At 36.8% G+C, this 22,827-nt stretch overlaps 1 protein-coding gene across 1 annotated transcript in view; it reads right to left on the reverse strand.

Annotated features, from left to right (window-relative positions):
* Positions 1-22,827, reverse strand: part of MYO16 (myosin XVI) — a 275,699-nt gene that overhangs the window by 157,339 nt on the left and 95,533 nt on the right. The window contains exons 8-11 of the mRNA XM_041472384.1: positions 15,361-15,436; positions 13,889-14,042; positions 8,089-8,239; positions 2,631-2,741 (exon numbers count right to left, since the gene is read on the reverse strand). Of these exons, the coding sequence (XP_041328318.1) occupies positions 2,631-2,741; positions 8,089-8,239; positions 13,889-14,042; positions 15,361-15,436 (492 nt within the window). The remainder of the gene's footprint in view (positions 1-2,630; positions 2,742-8,088; positions 8,240-13,888; positions 14,043-15,360; positions 15,437-22,827) is intronic.

Raw genomic sequence — 22,827 nt, forward strand, 5'->3', positions numbered from 1 at the left:
TCAAGTCTAACTCCTGGCATGCCTGCCACATAAAAAAGCTCCTCAAGTGATTTTTTGTGGAATAGATGACATAATTTAGACATGCTATACTGGTTATCCAGAGCCGATACATTAAAATATGTTGCTTGTGGGGTAAGATGGAGCAATTGATACACATACAAGTCTTTATGCAAGTGTATGTGTATAGGAACACATGAGCATGCATCTAGAAAAACATTCCTGACCATATCAGAAAGAGTAAATCATATAATGATTGCATGTCTGCAAGACTTTACTATTTCATATCTGGGGCTACCCTGGGTTGACTATATGATGCTTTTATCCCCAGTTGTCTATTCTGTTTATACATAAGTATAAACAGTATATAAGTATGAATAATAAGTTTTGCACCTTTAAGACTTGTTCCAGAGAGTGAAGGGGGGAGAGAAGAAGCGCACAGTTTGTTTTCAGACACTGCACTCACCCCCTGCCCCCACATGTCAACTTCTCCACATTCCTACTCCTAGACTGTTGTCTGCAGATAAACAGCAAGACAGAGCTCTCCTTTGTTTTAGTTAGTTTTAGCTAACTGAAGCAAAGGAGTTCCCTAGACTATAGGGGTTTTTTTTAACCCTTTTCTTCAAACCTGTTTAAACCTGCTCTAGACTAAACACCCAGAAGAGTACTGGTAACAGGTGAGACCCCACCTGGAGCACTGCATCCAGCTCTGGGGTCCCAGCACAGGAAGAACATGGACCTGTTAGGATAAAATGAGGGCCACAAAGATGATCAGATACGTGAAGCACCTCTGCTGTGAAGACAGGATGAGGAAGTTGAGACAGTTAAGCCTGGAGAAGGCTCCAGGGAGAAGTTATAGCAACCTTCCAATATCTAAAGGGGCCTACAAGAAAGATAGGGAGGGACTCTATCAGGAATTGTAGTGACAGAATGGTTGTAATCTGAAAGGAAAAAGATTTAGAATAGTTAATGGGGAAAAAAATCTTTACTGTGACAGTGCTGAGGCACTAGAAGAGGTTGCCCAGAGGATGCCCCATGCCTGGAAATGTGCAAGGACAGGCTGGATGGGGCCCTGAGTTCAACATCTACTGGAAGATGTCTCTGGCCATGGCTGGAGGGTTGGAACTAGATGATCTTAAAGGTCCTATCCAACTCAAACCATTCTACAATTCTATGCACTTAAGTGTAAGATTGTAGGCTACTCTTGCTGCTACACTTTTCACTCTACATAAATAGCTGCTGCTATTGGAATGCAAAAATTGCCAGTCTTCTGTCTCTGAAGAGGTCAGACAGCAAAGCATCATGTGAACAGTTCCAGTAGTGTTGTCTTTTTCAAGATGAAGCATTGTGATTTGGTGAGGTGGGAAATATTGTCTTTCATAGTAAACGTACTGGTTTTCTTCTAAAATGAATCAAATTATTTCCCTTCTCTCACCCATCCTGACTTCACTCTTGGGTTTTCCGGTGGAATGAAACTTTATAAAGCTTCAAAAGAACATGAAGCAGGAAATGTTTAGTGGTAATGAGGACTTTGGCTTGGAAATGGAGCCCAAGGACTTTTCCTTCTAAGTCAAGATGAAAGCTTCTTCAGCACTGATGCTGACACTCTACAAAAGCACAATGGCTGCTGTTGAGCAGAATACTAGTGATCGCTGCCTAAAAATTCTATTCAGCTAAGAGAATTCCAGAGAAGATTCTTTCAGGTGAAATCTTCAGTATCTGAAAATAAAAGGCTTCCTCTGTGGATCTTCATTAATTCAGTTTAAGTTATCTGGTGTCTTTGAAAGTGAGCTAAAGGAAAACAAATACTCATATAATGAGTATTTTTTAGCATTTGGTCCATGATTCCAAACCCCAGAATTTTTTTTACCATTGAATGTCATAACACCTAAAACTGAAGTTCCCACAATTTCAAATGGATTCACAGCAACATAATGTTCCCCATATTCCTTTAGTCAAAATAGTATAATCAACTTATAAATTTTAAAATAATATGCATATTTCACATTTACACTCCACTCAGCTGTTTAGTAAGTTATTAATAAGTTATGGGTAAGATATTGACAGGGATACAAAAATTTCTTTTGGTATCTTGATGATTAACACTACAATATAATTATTTCTCTGATGCTGGAAGAAATGAATAATTTAATCTCCCATGCAGAATTCTAAGCTTTTTAAATCTAAATTTCTTTTACATTTCCAGTAATCATGCTCTATTAAATTAACATAGCTTTGAAAATGGAAGGCTCTTTTGGTGGTTTGAGAAGGAAGATTACAAATCGTGGTGGTGCACCCCCACCCCAACCACACTGTGATCTGAGCGACCTTAAAACACTCATTCATGACAAGTGTGTTCATCAGTGTTTACCAACTTACTTCCTCCAAGAAATAAACACACATAAATTGTATTCAAACTGGTCTGAAGTGATATTCTATTTTTTATTCCTCCTTTTCCTACACAAACTTGAGGAATTGCAGGGCTTACACACACACATGCCCTCATCCATTTAAAACTCGCCATGAATTTGGGGCAGGTTACTGTCCAGTAGTTATGATAGTAATCCTATTTCTCCTATTCTCTCTTTGGTCTTTTTTGAGAGCTTACTATTGATAGATGAATAGCAACTCACATATATCTGATTATTGTTGAAACGCTTCTGAATCTCATAAAGCAGGCTGCTGTCTGTTAGCTCACTCAGAGAAGCCAGGTCATCATTTGGAGCTGGAGGCATCAGCTTGATCTAGAAAACACAAATTCGAGAAATAAAGTAACTTCACAGTGAATCATTCTGTATCATAATGTTTTAACTCTACAGTATAAACCAAGACCACTAGAATTTATGGGGAAAAAATGCATTAGGAAACTGGAAAGTTGTGACTCCCAATAAATCCCCATCATTAATCTTCATCAAGGGAAGAATATAAAAATTAATATCAATGTTATGGTATATCACTGTAGGAGTGTGATGGGCTCTTAAGAAGATACCAGAGTGCAATTTGCAGTCCTTAAACTCGTAAAGATTCTTGGATCAAATGCAATTTTCCTGCTCTCTTCATTAAATGTTTATAGCAGAATAAATCAAGACATTAGTTACTGGACTTGTAACATATTTCTTGCAATATTTAACGATGCTCTCAGACCATTCTTTATCATATGGGATTTGAAATTGTACTTGAATTTTTCTTGCAGAATAGAAGTAAGTTAGTGAGAAATTGGAAATCTGTTGTTATGGAAACCAGAAGATAATCAGAAGAGCCCACTTTAGCCAAAACTGGTAAGTGAAATTGTTTAACATTTTTGAGATTGGGGTGAATAATATAAACTCTGCAAGGGTGAGTAAAAACCTAATGAAACAAAAAAGATCCAAAAGACTGAGACAGGAGACAGAAGAAGAAAGATTCAGTGATAATGGAAATTTGATTAAAGACAAAATAAACACTGATACATGTAGCAGTGTGCTTATAAATAATAATCTACACTTAAAATGGGAGACAGAAGAAAAAAGAATCAGCGATAATGGAAATTTGATTAAAGACAAAATAAACACTGACACATTAAGAAGTGTGCTTATAAATAACGGTCTACACTTAAAATATAGTTTGATTAATTTTCTATGTCAGCAAAATACTCAGAAACAGAAAATTCTCACATGAACGGCAATAGAATTAAGTGGTTTGTTCAGAGTTTACTATAATAACTTAGGGTCTATTTTGAGAAAGGACAGTCAAGATTAAACTTCTTTCTTCTATTGTTCTGCTTAAAATGAAGGCTCAGGAGAAAAGCAGACACTGTCCTTTTTTGGTGAACACCTCCACACCTTCACCTTTTGTCAGTGACAGGAGATCAGAGGCAGAAACAGACTGGGAGATACTGGAGGGAACATGGAGCATGCTTCTGCCACGGGGAAGAGCTCAAAGACTATGGATACTTTTGTTTAGTACTGGAGATCTGACACAGAACTTCCAAGCTGCAGCTCAGTTGCCATGGGTTCAAGGTCGAGTTCAGAAAGCCTGATACTCAGATTTCACTACCCGTGTCTTACAGGTATAAGGCACCTATTGTCTACCTATTGGAGAGGTTTGTTCCTCACCCCACTAAAGTGAATAAAGATTCCTCTATCACACAGAAAATGGAATTTCTTGCTCTTTTTGTTTTTAAGTGTGGCAGTTGGATATACAGCTGACTAGAAAACAAGAATTCCACTTGGCGAAACAAAAAATTAAGTGGCATTTTGGCATTTGTCTTTGATAATGTCCATCGGAATAGAAAATAAATTAAACAAAGAATTCCCAGAATATTCTTAAGTGTCTTGTAGAGAGAGAACAGAGACACCACAAGTCTGTGGTGTCCTGTACTTAATAGTGTGCTCACCTGGCATGAAGGAACAAAACAGGTATCGGCCTTCACTGCACCCCCTTGTGTGCTGTCAAAACTCAGAACATCTGTGCCCTAGAATGAGCTTCTTTTAAGCTATCTCTACAAGGATTAAACCTCTGCTAGGTATTTGCAAATAAAAGCAAGGTTTGGATAAAATACTGCCCTGGGATTCTCCATATTTTCAAGAACTTTTTAGCGCACTTGCTTGTACATTCCTGGTTCCTGTCAGCTAGCACTCATACAGATGAAACCTGGATATCATTCAGGCCACATAACAATAATCATTTCCCACAGGTCATTTGGGCATGGCCTATCTCTGGAGGGAGAAAAATTTTGCCTTACACATGTCTGTGGACTCGACTCATCCAACACAGCCCTAGGCCAGCAAACAGGCACTGGTTTGCATTTATTTCATAATACATATTATTTAGTTATATATATATTTTTACATACTTGTGTTGCTGAAATATATATACATCCCAGCTCTTATGTGTAATACTATGTTATGCACAGCTGAGTATTATCTGTGCCACAATTCATACTGGGACAATCAAAAGGGCATCAGAGGATAATCTATCACACAGTTCATGTAGCTAACAATACATAACACAATAATACACAAATGAGAACAAAAGGACAATTTTATTTTTTTAAAGAAGACTCAATTAAGAAAAATAAAATATTTTATTTATATTTATTTGCAGCATGAAGCATGTAATTCAATTCTAAGCCATTAATTTGAATCTCCTCTCAAAAAATATCTTTCCCAGATGAGAGGAAGAGAAATTGAAGATATGATAAAATTCAGAAAATTATTCATACTGCTTTCTTTGTTTGGCAGCACAGATCTTGACAGTACTGATGATCAAAGAACACCTTTTAACTAGGAAAAAACCAAAAGCTAATACAAGCCAAGAAAGGTCCAAAAGGCTTTATTGAAGTACTCACTTCATACCTATCTCATATACTTCAAGTAATAAAAATCTACCTGGGAAATAATATTTTCTTAGGGCTCTTTTTCAGCATTTTTGCAATTAAAGAAATCTGAAGTGATATATAAATTTGAACAGTTATTTCTTTCCAAACCAAAAAAGTTACAAAAGTTACAGGCTTTTTCTATTAAAAATGCATGTCTGCAATGTGTTAGGATGATTTTTTTCTTTTCGATTCCCCAGTAAAGGCCTAATCTGCATGCCATATTGCCTAAGAATGTATGGTGTTTCTGACATAAAGCATACAAAATATCATCCTGATATATTTCAATAATATATGAACATAAAATTCAAGTAATGACTCCACATATCCTACTGAAAAATTAAACAGAACATGATAACTTTGAGTGTAGTTTGAATGCAACTGGTAAGAATAAAGGACAACTCATTAGAAACTCCTTAGATTAGGACACCCAAAAGGCAGAAACAGCAGGAAGGAGTTGTTAAAAGATTTCCTTTGGTATCAGCACTAAATCAAAACTTTATTTCCCAAGTTGTGAAATTAAAAACTAATAATAATAAAAAAGTGTTAAATTGATAAATTTCATCTTTGGAAACTAAATTTTAAATATCATTAAGACAAATACAGATATGATACACATATACCTACAGTTCATAATGCATGGCAAGTAGTAGAGAATACAATCCCTCTACTTCCAGGATCACAATTACATCAAAATAAAAAAATATTACATATTTTAATTTGACAAAATCTAGAGACTCTTTACTTTCCTAAAATTTAACTGTTTCTTGAAGTAAATAAAGCAGTTTACTCTCTTTCCTTCATAAGAGCTAAAGCTCATTAAGCTCTTGCCAACTTAAAAGTTGTATTAATTGTTTTCTAATGCAACCAGTCATTTAAAACCCCACAAAAATAACACCATTTCTAACCTATCCCTGTTAATGATAATTTCTCAGACAGGACTCTTCCTATCCTTCCATGCTAGAGAGCATCACTCCAAATTCAGCAACTACAGATATTTTCTAGTTTTCCTTATTCCTAAAAAAAAAAATAGGATACACATTCCTAGCTAGTTTAAAGCAGAATTTCAGACTGTTTCCTGCAGAAATTTCTCAAATAAAAGACTTAAAAAATTCACCTTTAAGTCTGCTCTCTTGTCTTTGAATTGTAACTTTTGTGGGAAGTTCCACTGTAGTAAACAGTGAAACAACAGGAGTGCTTTTGAAAATGTGCCCTGGGACCCTGAAGAGACTCAAGGTCATGGTGGACAATGAAATTATCAGCATAAAGACTTCTGATTGTTCATTTTCATGTGGAAGATTAAAATAAATCTGTTAATCTGATCAGTTTCTGTGTATGTTTTAGTGCACAAACTATAAAGCAAAATTTAGCTTAGAGATAATGAAAATCTCAATAATTTTGGCTACATCAAAATTATTCAGGCAGAAAGAGGTATCTGTGCTCCTGTACACACTTCTGTTGAACATCTAGAAGCAAGCAATAGTCTTGGCAAGACTGTAAGCTAAATACTCCCCTCTCTTTTCCTACAATTATAGGAGGATTCCTCCCTACAGGGTTGCAAGCATTCACTTTTCTGACCAGCAGTGCTTGTCCCTTGGAATGGCAGTTTCCATCAAATCACATCAGTCAGCAACATCAGAAACTGCATGACATGAAAACAAGATGTAAGCCAAGTGCAAAACATGTTGTGGTGTCTGCTGACTGGAGAGGGATCCGAGCACTCCACAGGATTCCAAAGCTGAAGCTCTTTCACAGATTGACTCATATCATTTACATATGGATGCACTGATTGATCTCCTATGATCAAGCCATTCCTCTGGAACACATCCAAATAAAAAACAGTGGAGTATGCATTCTTCTGCCAAGACAGAGATGCAGTTTCTTTGAACCAAATGTGGCTTAAATCAAACTAATATCTTGCTCCTTTGTTATGCTTCAAATTCACAGTAAATTATTTTTAATGGAAATGCTACCCTCCCCCATCTCTTGATTCTAAATTAGCTTTTTCTTTAACGGCTAAATATTTCTGGAATATATGCTTCCCAAAAGCATGCAACAGAAAATAAACCCCTTTGTTTCACAAAAAAAAAAAAAAAAAAAGAAACCGAACAACCTAAAAAATTTAAGTCCTAAACATTCAAACCTGGGACATGTGCTAGATTTATAACTAGTAGATAATTGTCTCCTTTTGCATCCATCCTATATACTGAATGAGATTGTCCTCCTGTGGAGAAAACTGTAAAGTGTACCCAAATAATCAGTGCTGATACTCTAATGCATTATCACAAGAAAGGGAGTTAACACTGCAGCTGTAAATCTGGTAATTCCTAGTTTCTACAGTCACTTACTTTGCAACTTGATATTCCTTAGACATTCTTTTTGTTTTTCAGGTCTCCCAGGTTGTGTTTATTTTGTAACTCAAAGTTTGAGACACGCACACGCTCTGGGCAGCACCACAGTTTTCCCTCCCCTGTTGCCACCCATGAATAGAATTTGAGGGGCTGTGAGCCCTCCCCACAGCCCCTGACCTGCCTCCAGTAGCTGGCAGGAAGCAGCTGTTCAATTTGCAGAGGAAACAGAGAGACTGCAGGGAGTAGTCAAGGTGACAAGGCTCCGCAGTGCACATGATAGTGCTGTATGGTGAGGGAAAAAAGTACTATGCTCTTCAGTTCATTAAGTTTGCAATTTCCAGACCTAAGTGCTAATGAAAATTTCAAGACGCTGCATGCTGTTACCTGCTCAAGTTTGGTTGTGGTGGTCACAGTGATATTTTCAGATGCACTGTCTTGAGATTGCTGCTTACACAAGCCTTTAGCTGCATCTTTGAACATGGTATCTTTCTCCAGCAAACTGTCTTGCTTGGCAATCGGTAAAGCCAGGGGATTGCTACAAAGAGAATCAATAAAGCAATTAGACTCCCACTGAAGGTGACAGACAATCAAATGTGGGTGGCACAAGCACAGAACTGAGATACAGCTCAGGGCTGAAACACAAGCTCCTGGTCCAAGTACTGAAAAGAAATTTGTGAGAAATAAACTGTTCACATAGGCTGGTCTATTCCCAAAGACACAGAGCAACATACTTTGATTTAAAATTCACCTTTATGCACATCTTCTCTGAAGCAGAATTGAGCAAACCAAAGTGAATATGCATGAGTCTGCTTTTGACAGCACTAGGTTGGCAAATCAATAGCCAATTTTGCAACTGAATTTAAAAAGCACAGTTAAACTACACAACACTATTTTGAAAAATAGTATGTTTAAATGTAACGATACATATGCTGCCATTGCAGTTATTAAAATTAAATTCCATCACTTTTTAGCTTACTTTTAATCTGGTAATATCTAAGATACATTTTATGACCGAAAGCTGCTCTGAAATTGTGCTAAGGTAAAAATAACCAAGCAAACAAGAAAGCAGACTCCTGAAAATACTTGAACAATGTGCAATAATCTTCATCCACATAAGAGTTAAAACTATTCTTATACACAAGGATTTGTTTTCAATACTGGCAGTTCAGACAATTTGACACTTCTGAAAAACAACAATGCCAAAATCTTAGATGATTTTCCAGAGTTGTACATCCAAGGAATTAGCAAGGAATCAGCTGCAGGAGTTGAGAATACAAGTATCTTAAAAAAGAATAGTCTGGATTCTGACAGTGCAAATGAGACAATCTCATGGAGTGTACATCAGCTCCTTGCCAAAATACGTACATAATTTCATTGAAAGCAAATGTGGACTCAATATGGTACTGTGGGAATAGTGCATTCCACTATGGAATAAAGCCCAAACTTAGTTAAAATAAATCTCATATTTACTCTAATTTACTTGAGTTTAATCACTGATTATAAAAAAAAAACCATGATTATACAGTTAACTGAAATGAATACTCATAGCTAACATTGATGGCAACTTGGGATAAGAGCTGCTCTTGGAAACAGAACTGAAATGCACACATAATTTTAAAAATTAAGTATAAAACACCTTCTAGACAGAATTCATTGAAAAACAAGATAAAGTCAATTCCCACGGAATAAAAAATAGGCAAACAAAAGTTTTCATGAAACTGTCAGTCTGCAAATATTGAAAGAATTAGTTTAGACATTTTATAATGAAACATAAATTATTTTTTGCCTCAAGATGTTTTGCTTCAGACATTTAAATGCAAAATATCCAGAGCAACATTGGTGAAAATAAAAATTTATATTTACTGCTTAGATTCACTATCGATAATTTTGTGACAAATTTGCCAAATGTCACATGGACAGACAACCTATCCTCATTTTTTTTTTCAGCTTGAATTGCAGAGCAGAACTTGGCAATTAGAATAAGACATATCAGTGATTAGAAACATAAGAGTTCACAATCAAATAACTGGAAGTTTTATCATCAATATTGGAAGCACTTGGCCACCTTCTAATTTGATAAGAGAATTATATCAAGGCAGAATCTGCAGTAATATTGTCATGGCCCAAAAAGCTTACAGCTTTTGTTGGAGAAAATTTCTGTAATCTTCCACAGGCAATTCTGAGATGCTTCAATTTCTAAGCCAGCTGACACCTGTGGAGTGCATATTCTCTGAAATTTCAGTCTAAAAAACTTCTTAAAGTTACATAAAAGAACCTTCAGAATAGATTAAACATTAGAAGAGTGTTTGAAAACACTAAAATAATTAAAAGGTAAGTGCTACATAAATGGTTACATAGAAAAGAAGAACTGAAATGTAAGAAAAATTGAATCTCTTTTCTGTTTTGCTGTCTTGAACACATCTATTTCAATTTTATTTCACATTCTTGTGCTGATTTTGAAACACATCATTACTATAATTAATATTTACTTAAACATGCAGCAGAAAATATACAATGTGATTAAGTTAGCATTACTTTGAGAGTAAGTCCTTAATATTTTAGTATTTATCACTACCTCGATGAGCGCACTATCTGAGCTCTACAGGCAGATGTACAAGTGCAGAAGTACAGTGATCATTGTGACCATAGCGTCAGCCTAAAGTCACTTTTAAACAGATATGGCAAATTTACTGTTCTGAACTGGTAGGTTGTGTCAATTAATGTATTCTGTGCTGGTATTTTTGCCAGTGGAGTAACAAATTTTCTTTTGACTGTACCATTAGAATTAAGACTGGCAAAACTTTCTAGCATAGACCTGCGGTTTGATGCAATGGTCAACCTTTAAATAACTTCATGACATTACTAAAATTCTGTCCTTCAGATAATTTACTTCGTCAATTATGACCAACGAACTATGCTGGAGCAGGTATGGCCTCAAAGGTGCTGCAGCTTTTGGAGGCCCTGTGTAAAGCACAAGAAAATAGCAAGATGAGAGGAGTGACAAAGAGAAATAACTGCAACCCTGCCCTGTCCCACCCACACCTCACTGATGAGATTGAGTGCAATGCAGAAAGCCAGGTTTGCTTCGTAACAATATATTTCAAATATACTGACTACTAAATTCTGCTTCCTCTCCTGTCTTTGAATTCATCTCTTCACAGTGTTCTTCCAGAAATCAATGCTGTAATTTAAATTTCAACCAGCAAAACTAGATTTGCTGACAGAGTACCTGCCATTTATAATTGTTTGTTCATCATTTTTGAGTCTGCTTTTGAATACTTTCTTCTGAGAAATGGCCACAAAGTAATATGGCGACAACATAGAGTTACTAGGAACTATTGTAAAACTTTCCACCTCAGATTACTTTTTTACATCTAGAGAGTTGATGAAGAATGGATGCAATATATAATAAAGCAAAGGTATATATGGATTATTATTGTGCACTCCTCCTCAGCACTAAAAAATTGGTTTGGTACACAAGAACAGCATAGATATTTATCTTCAAACTAGCATAGTACACATCTCTCTACAGAGCATGAAGGATGAAACTTTGTTTTCAACATTAGCCAATGGGGAAAAAAAAAAGTTTTTTTTGAAACCAGGCATCTAGGCTGCCTCTCTAACAGGAAGCATGGAGCCACTCTGGAGGATAATTCACTATATCTTAAGAATATGTCTACTATCATTTGGAATAACACCTCTCTGCAGAGGCTTTGGGTTTCACAATTATAAGCATGATACTGTAGAGCTGAGATAGCTAATTTTGAGATGACATCTGATTTTCAGCCACTATAAATTAAGGTTAGGAGATTTATAAATAACATGGAACTCTGTGTGGTATAGCTTACCAACAGTTTTCCATATTCAATAGTGATAGCTGGGACACACATGGGCAAAATACATCCATAATTTTGCCTTCCAAGAATGCTCCCATCTCAGAATAGCTGGTTGGCCAGCTGATACTTCACTGCACTGCTAGCAGAACTGAGAAGTGGGTACTGCAAAGCTCTGTCTATGGAAATCACTAAACCAAAGACTGCTAAAAGTCTTAAGAACGTGCTGAAGTAGCATTACTTCAAGCGTACTGTATCCTAATAATGGCCCCCTGGCTATGGGCAAAGGAACACTGCCAAAGTCAGTGCACAGAGCTGAACAGGACTTTGGCTTCACCTGATGCTGTATTCTCATGCAAGCACCACTAACTAGATGCAGTCCCACACTCAGATACGTTGGCAATAGACGTTAAACTCATCCAATTCCACACATATATCAATTTTCTATGGTTTTCTCTTCAGTGGGCTTTGCTTTTTCAAAACTTCCAGTGAAGGCTTTTACACATGGCAGGATGCATTACAGTCATATAAAGAGTCACTATATGGAAAACTCTCAAAAATTAGCTGTCTTAATCTATGCATTATAGGAAGGAAAGAGTAGAGAAAAAATATTTTCAGACCACTTAAAATATGTGCAGGTCACGTCTTCCAGAGGTTAATGACTGTTATCATTAAAACCAGTATTCAGTACAATGTGTACACCACAGTATAAACTTCTAGAATATAAAACACTTTGAAATGCATCATCTAAATACAAGAATGGTGACTAAGTTCTCAAAGTCTCCAAAACCTCTATGAATAATTTTTGCTAGGCATCATTACATAGGTACAAGTGTGATCTACCATCTACGTCTAGTATTACAATATATCACTAATTAAAAATGAAAGTTTTACACTTCAGAATCTAAAGGCTTCGTTTCATGCCTCAAAATTAAAATTTTCCATTTAAAAGATAGTTGAAGGCCACATAAATTTGAGGAGTATGATTTATGTTATTGAAACAGCGGGTCAGACTAGAGGACTGCTTATTTTGTAAGGAGTTACCAAGCATAAAAAATTAGTAATTTCATAAACATTAGTATCATATACCCAGCTACATGTATTAATGAATACAAATCATGAAGAGAAACAACACACTGTGTTTACCATCCATGAAATATTCAATCTTTACTAAATACCAGTATATCCCATGGAGTTATGAATTTAACAGATTGATCATTTCATGACAGTTGCTCACCTCTTCCAAATTTTAATATATCCAAACACATTCTGCCAGCCATAACTACTATGAAATGGAAGCATATATGCCTTACCAGTTTCTCTGTAAGGGGTTATTGTTTTCTTCACACACTCTTTGGTGATTACTACAGAAAAATTATTGTCAGTATTTTGCAAAATTATGCAACTAACAAATATATACTTTGAATATATGGCAACTGCTCACTGTACAAAAACACTGCTTGTAACTTTTAAAATTCCCTGGATCACAGTATCTGGAAATCAGAATTTGAAATACCAGTATGTCTTGTACTGCCATAAAACAGACTGTTGTGCTTCATACCTATTGTACATTGCTTTTCACTTACCATGGCAATCTTTAAAAAAATATTAAATATCATATTAATATTAATAGTAAATATCATATTAATATTATAAATTCACAAGGAAATACAAAAGTATCAAAATTTACAATTTAAAGCACAAATTGACTCTTCAATATTGAGTTTTAAGTCATCACCGTTAAATGCTACTTGATTCCACTTGAATTTTAAAAATTCACAACTAAATATAAATTTGTAAATATAATTTTGACCATTATAATTTCATCTGCAATCACATTGATTTTTCTCTTTTCAGGATTTTTTCTTGCTTCTCTCATAGGCAATGATAGTTTTACTTACACTACACCCATCTACCTTAACAAAGGATGTTCAAGTTTACCGTATTAACTTCTAATAATTCTGCTAAGGCAAACCCAGGTAATTTCTGCTGGCAATTATAACAATATATTTTATTATTAATAATCTATAATTATAAACCCAAGGTTGACAAAAAGATATGAGAGACAGAAATGCAAACGATTATTTAGGAGATTTCAAAAAGGAGTTACTTGATCCATCAAATCACACAATCACAGAATGGCTGGGGGTGCAAGGGACTTCTTAGAGGGCACCTGATCCATTCATCCTGCCCAGGCAGGGACAGGTAAAGACAGTTACCCAGGACCATGTCCAGATGGGATTTAAATATCTCCAAGAACACACAGCTAGGATTCACAGACTAACAGATATTTTTCAAAGGATAATCTGACTGCAGGGAATTGCTCTGTAACACCACCAGCACTTACTTACAGTTTATTGGAAATTGTGGGCAAATCATGGATGATTTCTTCATATGGCTCTTCTTGAGACAGAGTAGAAGCAGCTAAAGGGTCTTTCATTTTTTGCTCCCAAACAATTTCAGCCTTCAGAAGCATTTCCTCAATAAAATCAGAAGCTGCAACATCTAAGACATTGGAATGCCAAGATATCAGACAAGAAAATGGTGCAGAAAAGCTCCTTTGAATTAAAATCTCTAGATCAGATTAAGACTAAACACGTGGCTAGACAACATGAAAGGAATTGCTCAGATATCAATCATAAAATAATACTTGAAATTACTGGGAAAACAAAGGCAAAGTAAATTCAGTACAGAATTAAGTTGTCGTATGCAATACCTCAAAACTGTTCTTGCTGTGTAGCAAATTGAAGTATTCGATAATTTACAGGACTTCAGGAAAAACAATACAACCCTTTTCAACACTTTATTGCTGTGAAAACACACACTTAAATCCTTTTAAAATGTTTTACATTTCTACAAACTAGATTTATATGTTTTATACATACAGAAGTGCTGAAAACAGTTCTGTTTGCAGACCAGAAAGACAGCTAACTCAACTGTGTTAAATACCTACTAAATATGGTTAGCTGACTGCATTGTTAGATTATCTGAGTTTAGTTCACAGCCTTTTTTACAAATAAAAACCCTATCTAACCACAAACAACACTTCTAGTGTTAAGTGTCATGAAGTTCCCTGTATTTGTAGGCAGTACAGCACTTGAAGCATAACATATTTTGCTTTATTACGCAAGGGAAGTTTCACCCATAAGCTGACAGAAAGTTTCTATTATCTACATTACTGAGTTCCATCTTCATTTTATCCTAGGCACAGAATGTTGAACAACCATATGTTCCTTCTTTTCAACACTGCTAGCTAGCACTACTGACATTAGCTCTGCTTTGATCTCTGTGTTAGACCAGTTGATCTGAAGTCCCTTCCAACCTAACAGAGTCTACAATTCTATTGCCTTTAGAGACAGTGCTCCAGCTCCCTGTTGCTGTCTGGTTTAAGAAGGTGCCTTCTGCAGTAAACAATGGCAGCTATACTTCAAAATTAGGGGTTTAACTTGTTTTTAGACAATAGCTGTAGAATTTCCAACTCAAGAGGCCATGTACTATAAGCAGTTGAGACAGAAAGGAACTCAGTGAGAAGTCACCAAAAATGTGTAAATGCAGCTACAACCAAGGCACAGAAGAACTCTCAAGTAAGAAACATAGCTAAAAATAAACAGGGGATGAAACAAGTGGAAGGACATGCTGTCATTTGATATGATATCCTGTATTACCATCACCAGCAGTTTTCAGCAATGTGTGCAAGAATGTACGCACGTGTATGAGTATATAACTCTACACATTAAATGAACTACAGCTAAGACAGCAGGAAGGAAAGAAAACAGTGTCACAATAGCTAATACATACACTATGTACATGGATTTTCACCTACCTGAAGGCTTTTCATTATTGCAGTTAAGAAGATTGGGGTCTGCCTGGTGCATCAAAAGCAGCTTCACAAGATTGGTCTAAAATGGGCAAAACCAGAGGTGTTTGAAATGGGAGAAGTAGGACAGGTGCCTGTCACTCAGCTTATTCCTTCCTTCCCCCACTATCCGAAATCATATGATAAACCACAGCCAGTACCTCCCAACCCTCACCTTCTTCAGCTACTAAAAATATTTCTATAAATCACAAGAGCCAGAGTAAAATTCAATTCTCTTATGATTTCAGGATATCCTTGGCAAAACTCCACCTCCAAATCACCTTCCACACACACATGTGTAAGCAAATTTACAAAGGAAAAAATCTACCACCCATCACCACCTTTTAAGACTTAGATCACAAATATTTCTTTGTGCCTAACTAATCCAACAACTGTGTGCCAGCGCTGATAAAGGGGTCTGACTCACAGCCACCACCATAGAAGCAAATCTGTTCTCAGTCAGAAGTAGAAATTGACCCATTTATCTTATGTTTACCAAAATAATCTAATCTATTAGTAAAGGTAAAAATTATAGCATAGTAGGGGAGGGTAGAGTATCATGTAAGGAAAAAGTCTAAAACATATTTTTCAATTCCTGCAAGGAACTGTTTTTAGTGAGCTCTCCTATGGCTGTATCTATGTCTCTAGAGATACTTTCCCATCAAAGGCTGTAGCAATGTCTATCCTGATAAACTGGTCAGGAATGAGTGAAAGGCTGCATAAGGAACAAAAAATACTTTTAGAATATGAATGTAGAGCTCAACTAAATGACAGAACAATATGCATTTTTGAATATATGTTAGAGCAAATAGGATATATAATACAAGTGTAACCAACAGGAGAGACGAGGATGAGCACAGGAGGGAAAAATGCTGCGAAGGAAAGGAAGGATTCTTCAGAGAAGAAGAACATATCTGGAGATAAATGAGACCAGACCTGGAAGTCAGCTAAAGGAAAGGACAGTCATTTGGCATAAATGCAATAAATAAATAAATAAATAAATAGGAAAGAAATCATTGCAATAAAAAAAATTTAACAATTTGGATTCAGTGTACAGGGGGAAAATTACTAGAAAATACCATGATAATGAGGAATTCATTAAATGCAAAGAAAACCCCAAGCTTCAAATCAAAAAAAAAACAGAAAAATATTGTTGCAAATTTCTACAAAATAAAAAGATCTTGCTCTCCTCAGATTTTTAATGCTGGCTTTCTTTTCTTGCAGTTACAGCAGAAAATTCAGCAAATTCCAAGAAGTGGGGAAGCCATAACAGGTTTATTTCCAAATCCAATTAGCCCTGCTTTCCACTGAGAAATTGCAACTCATGTAAAAATATACACATGTATATGTCTTTCTTTATTAGGAAAAAAAGGAACATGCTTAGTTATGGAGCTATTGAATAATCTCTGAAAAGTGGTAGTAATTGTATTAGAGAAAGGAGGCTTTGAATGCATTTTCACTTTAGTAACAATACACAGCTTTTTGAGTTATCAAAGATTTGGATTTATATCACAAGAAATACTATGCTCCAATATCAGTGCTTCCTGCTGCCAATGAAATATCTCCTGCTGAGATTCCTTGATGCATGTCACCAAGAATAAGGTATTTGGGTCACAGACAATTTCAATAACCTGCTTTTGGATACACAACTCTCTTGTGTTGGAATTTAAGTCATTCACTAATGTTTTAGAAGGAACAATGTTTTAATTTGTATTTTAAAATACAATTTAGATTGTAATGTAAAAATACATATCTTCAGAACTGTGTCTAACAGAAGAAATATTTGTAGAATAATTACAGCAAATTACTACTAAGCAGAAGTATTTCAAATGCAGAGTTACAAATAAAATACATATGACTAGGTCAAGAAATAACATAATACCTAATGAATTATTGTAGAACCTATGAATGAAAATAGCCTTAACTATTTATTCAGTACCTTTAGAAAGAACACCAGGAAACATGTCCGACCTTAATTTTCTCCTTTCAGATCTTATCTCTGAATATCCTCTTCCCAAAATACAAAATTAGCTACCTTTTCTGTATTCATAAATCATGGCTGCCTGTCTTTTCCTGGTATTCTGCTCAAATTGCAATATTTCTATCTGTCTGTGACATCTCTTACTGGATATCTTATCTTGTGACTGTTGAGAATGCTACTGCAAAGAATATTTTCCTGTCTCATGCTTTAATTTGAAAGTCCCACATTTTAGGTTCCCTGGCTTCTTCTTTTCTTGCCAAGCCAGAAGATCCTTGCCCTCACTTTCAAAGGATTTCAGAGATTTTCCACGATTTATGGACTCCCAGTCATGCACCATTCTGGCTCCAGTTCCCACTGCACATTGGGCTGTGACTTTGGCCATCACTAATACATTTTAAGATACCTATTCTTGTACTTCTTTTAGGCTGCACCTTATACTAATGAGGAAGCCTTGAAAATATTGGTGAAGCTGGATTGTGAACATCCATTCACAGCCTGCTCTGACGTGATGCTTGCCGAAGAGAAACAGGTGATGGGCTATTCCACCACTCAGATGGACTCAAAAGTGGCCTGATGGCTGGGCCAGAGGCTGCTGATGAGTGGCAGCAGACTGGGTGGAGGCCAGTAACCAGCACTGCACCCCAGGGAACAGTCATGGGGCCTGTTTCACATCCCCATTAAAGATCTGGTTGGTGGGGCAAAGTTGTCTGTTGGCATTAAATGTGAGGAGTGACTGATATGTGAGAGGGTTGTGCTCGATCCTGAGGGACCTCAGCAGGCTGGAGAAATGGGCAGACAAGAACCTCATGAAGCTCATCATGGCCAAGTGCAAAAGAACAGCCCCAGGCGCCAGTACATGCTGAGGGCTACCCAACTGGAAAGGAGCTTTGCAGAAAAGGACCTGGGGGTTCTGGTAAATACCTTCCTGCAGGTGAGTGAGTGAGCAATGTGCTTTGGCTGGGCAGAAAGCAAATGGTTCCTTGAACAGCAATTGGGAAGAGTGCTGCCCATACTTGACCTATGGTGAACTTCGTTACTACTCAGCACAGATGAGGTCACACCTGCAGTGCTGTGCCCATTTCTGAACTTTTCAATACAAAAGAGACATGGAAGAGTCTAGCAAAAGAGTACTAAGATAATTAAGAGACTGGAGCACCTAACATATGAGGAAAAGCTGGGAGAGCTGGAATTATCCAACCTGGAGAAACAAAGGTTTAGGGGAATCTCATCCGTGTGGGTAAATAGCTGAAGGGAGGGTATAAAGATGACAGAGACAAGCTCTTTTCAGTGGTGCCTAGTGACAGGCCAAAAGGGTACTGTGGCTTCTCCCTTGCACAGATGGATTGAAAGAGTTGGGCCTGTTCAGTCTGAAGATGATGACTGGGAGGGGACCACATCAATCTCTGTTAGTATCTGAAGGGAGGGTGTCAAGAGGATGGAGCCAGGCTCTGCTCCATGGTTCTGAGCAACAGGACAAGAGGTAATGGGCAGAAAATGATTCAAAAGAAGTTTCACCTGAACATGAGGAATAACTTCTTTAAATGCAGATGACCATGCACTGGAAGCAATCACCCACAGAGGCTGTGGAGTCTCCCTCATTGGAGATATTAATTAAAGAACTGTCTGGACATAATCCTGTGCCCTGTGCTCTGGGATGATCCATCTTGAGCAGTGGGGTTGAACCATATGACCCATTGTGGTCCCTTCCAATCTTATCCCTTCTGTGATTCTGTGACATAAGGCAGCATAAATAAATTTACTGCAATACATACATTATAAAGCCTCCAAATACAATTGCCCGGTACTGAAAGAGAGGCTAAGTTTTACCACGCCTTAAATGCTATCTGAAAAAAAAACCCAACAGCTGAGTTTCATAAAATAAAGGCTCAGGAGCACCATTGTTGGCAAGACTGCAAGGCCTCTTGCTGCAGAGAAGTAATTGAAGTGACAGAGTAGGAAATATGAGGCATGAAGGAATAACAGAGATTCCTCAAGAATCTCCCCCCATGCACTTGAGGCTGCCAAGACATCTCCAAACTGCTCTCAAACCATGCTATTTTTCACTGGTAATTAATTAGCTGTAGAGCAGAAGCAGTATTCCTGAAAAGTGCCTTCCTTCCTCTCTTGTCTGCTCAGATATTTTCCTCTGAAGCCATGAACAGGACATTAGATGTCTATGAGCACCTGCAAAGGATAAACTGCTGGCTCTGCCTGAGCTTTCAGCTCTTATTATCCAAGTCCCAGTCCCAGAGCCACTAACTCAGATCATTTATTCTCTTTTCTTTATCATCAGAGGGATACCTGCTTAAGTCCTAAATTCAGAAAGCTGGAGGTTTTATGCAAATGTCCTCATGTGCTGTTTTGCACAGCAATGAATATGCATTATCCAATTTGCATGAACCCCCAACAGTAAATTCCTTCAGTCTCTCATTTTTTTCCCTACCACCACTACAATTTCTCTCCACTTCTCCACTCCTCTCTGTCAGTTTCAACATTGGACATATTCTGTAATCTCTAAGGGACCTGCTTTACCATCAAACTTTTGGTTCCTAACCTCCTTCTCCATTTTTTATTCCCCAGGCACTTCTTCATATCCACTCCTCAGTTCTCTCAGGCTAAGCCCTCACCACCTTCTTCTGGCAATTTTGTTCTACCTGCTGACTTCTCAGTTTACCACTAGATATGATCCCCATCATTTTTGCTGGATATGGTCCCCATCATGTGCTCATCCACAGTGAGGCAAAGATGTACAATAAGAAACTAGTGGAACAACAATCTTAAATCAATCAGTATTATTTTTGACCATCAACCTCACGCTATTGTGTGAAATACAGTAAAATCACCAAATATATCTAAGGTGTATGTTCACAAATCACAGCAAAACCTCTAGACAGAACACAAGAAATGTCAGTGGTTACACCACTGTAATCTGCAGTCTTCACCACTGAGTAAGATTACCTATCTCTGCACTCTTAAAAACTAATTTTCTATTGCTCATGCGAGTAAAATTTAACTTACTGGGTTGAAAAGTGCATGTTTACCTGTGTGATTTTTGTTAGGCAGTTTGCTAGGACTTCTGCCTGTGACTGCTTAAGATTTTTTTTTTTTTTTAATAAATTAGACAGAAAAATAAAGCAACTAAAAATGAAGCACTTCTGGACTTCTGGTAGTCAGGTGTGGAAAAATATTTTACTTATCCTTGTGAGCTCCTGTGTTTGTATGATTTGAATATTTTTATTAGGTAGGAGATGAATTCCATAGGCTGAGAATATTTTGTTGTTATTGTCTGCTTGGAAAACCATCAAAACTTATCCAGGTTTCATGACTTTGAAAAAATCAGCTACCCAATGCTTGTAAGACAGTTTGGTTTTTTATTATAATGGATAAATCAGGGAGCCCCCTTTTGCTAGTACAGTCCACTTCAGGCCTACATGTTAACAGAACCAGTAACAGCTGCTCTATTTAAATGTACAGTTGGATGTTCAAAAGATTTGCAATAAAAAAATAAAAAATCAGAGAAGTAGTTTCCATTTTTATTAGTACTGTTATTATTACAATTACTAAGCTTCTGTGACAGAAGTGCTGTAGTTTAATGCTAGCCATATATTCCATAGATCGAATAAATAAGATCAGATAAGTCATGGAGCAATATAACTCCTTAGAATAACACTGGAGACTATTTAACTAATTAAATGGGGTGATAATAGGCACTTTACCAGGCATCCAGGACATAAAAAAGAAAAATGTAGGTTAGGAACCTTACTCCTGGGGAGTGAAACAGATTCCAAGACAGAGACTCCCAACACTGAGAAGTAAGGTAGCTATTAAGCCATTAGAGTTCCTGTGAACTGAGCTTCCAAGATCATGTATTTGATCTCCATTACATAATAGTATGCCTTAAATAACTGTGTCCCTTACAGACAAAATTTCATAGGTAAAGCCCTGAAAAAGAGCAAGTGTTCAGAGGCTAAATAGCATTTCCTCTGCAATTGCAAATCTGATCCACAGTACTGCTCTATATACAGGAAATTATGTCTGAAACTCATTACAGGTCTCCATTCTTACTACAAGATAGATTAGAAATATTTTTTTTATTTTCTATTTGAGTGCAGAGAAAAGGGGACCATAACCAACTGTGGTCAGCAAAGTGGAACAGATCAGGAAAAGTAGGTTGTGGGAATAAGAGTAGCAGCAGGGTAGAAAGCATTGAGGGGGAGTGTGGGGAATGGGAGAAGGCATAGATAAAAAGCTGGAATCTGGAACTAACAGCATGAAACAAATGAAGTGAAAGGGAAGAAGAGAAATGTGGCAAGGAGCCAGGATCTAGGTAGAGAGAGACTAATCAGAAAAATGAAAGAAGAAAGTGACATGTGAGGAAAAAAACCCTGAGATTGAACAAGGGAGATTAGGACTGTAAGCAAGTGGGACAGAAGGGCAGGAAGGTTGGCATGAAGTCAAAGGAGAAAAAAAATGAAAGCTTGGGTGAGAACTGGGGAATGGAGGAGGGGCAGAAGCTGACTGTGCAAGGAATCAGGATTCAGATAAAACGTGTAAGGAAAGGGCATGAAGCCAGGCAAATGAATCGGACAATAAGGCAATAGAACAAGGACAAGAATGGAACAGACTGGAGGCAATGGGACAAACCAGGCTATGTGTGGGAGGAATGAACCGTAAATACTGCGTCTGTCAGGCACAGAGCCTGGAATGGAACCCAAGCTCCCCAAGTGTCACCACTACCTTTCTGCAATCAGCAAGTTTAACCTATATGGTCTAAGAGGATGCCTCTTTAACCTCTGGAACAGTTCCAGCAAAAAAAGGGAAGCCTAATGCTGTTTTCAGCTGTTAAAGCAAGTGACAAAGGTCATGTAAAAGGTTTTCTACAGCTGATGTAAAAACTGCACCAGTCTTTACTTGAAGACTGATAACTTACATTTCTATTTTTCAATCCACCAGAAATTTAGACAGAGAAAAATGAAATAAATCAGGGAAAATATTATGTGATCTTGTGATAAAAGATGCTTGTAAGTTATGGTCCTACAAGTTTTATATTTTTATTAAAGAGATCAGAAATCTTCCACTTCTCAAAGTTTGTGCCTGAAAAGCCTTGTTAGACATTTTTTTCATACTTGCCTCTCATATAAGAAAGTCACTATAAATGGTATTTTAAGGAAAATAAAATTTATATTGATCAGAGAGATCCTGCAATAACCAAGCATATAGTGTAGACTACGCACACCTCACACACATGTTTAAAAACACACATGTAAACACTGAGAATTTTATAGTAATTTTGTAGATTGAGATTTTTCCTAGTCTGTATATGAAATTCAAACTCTTTTCTTATAGCTGCAATAGGATTCCTTATGTTCTCTGCCCACAATTAGCATTTGAATCATCTATAGAAATCTTGTGAACATATTGAGAGTGAAAAAAAAAAGATATCACAAGCAGAA

The sequence above is a fragment of the Pyrgilauda ruficollis genome, unplaced genomic scaffold (assembly GCF_017590135.1).
Source record: "Pyrgilauda ruficollis isolate IOZ18807 unplaced genomic scaffold, ASM1759013v1 scaffold29, whole genome shotgun sequence".
Taxonomy (NCBI): domain Eukaryota; kingdom Metazoa; phylum Chordata; class Aves; order Passeriformes; family Passeridae; genus Pyrgilauda; species Pyrgilauda ruficollis.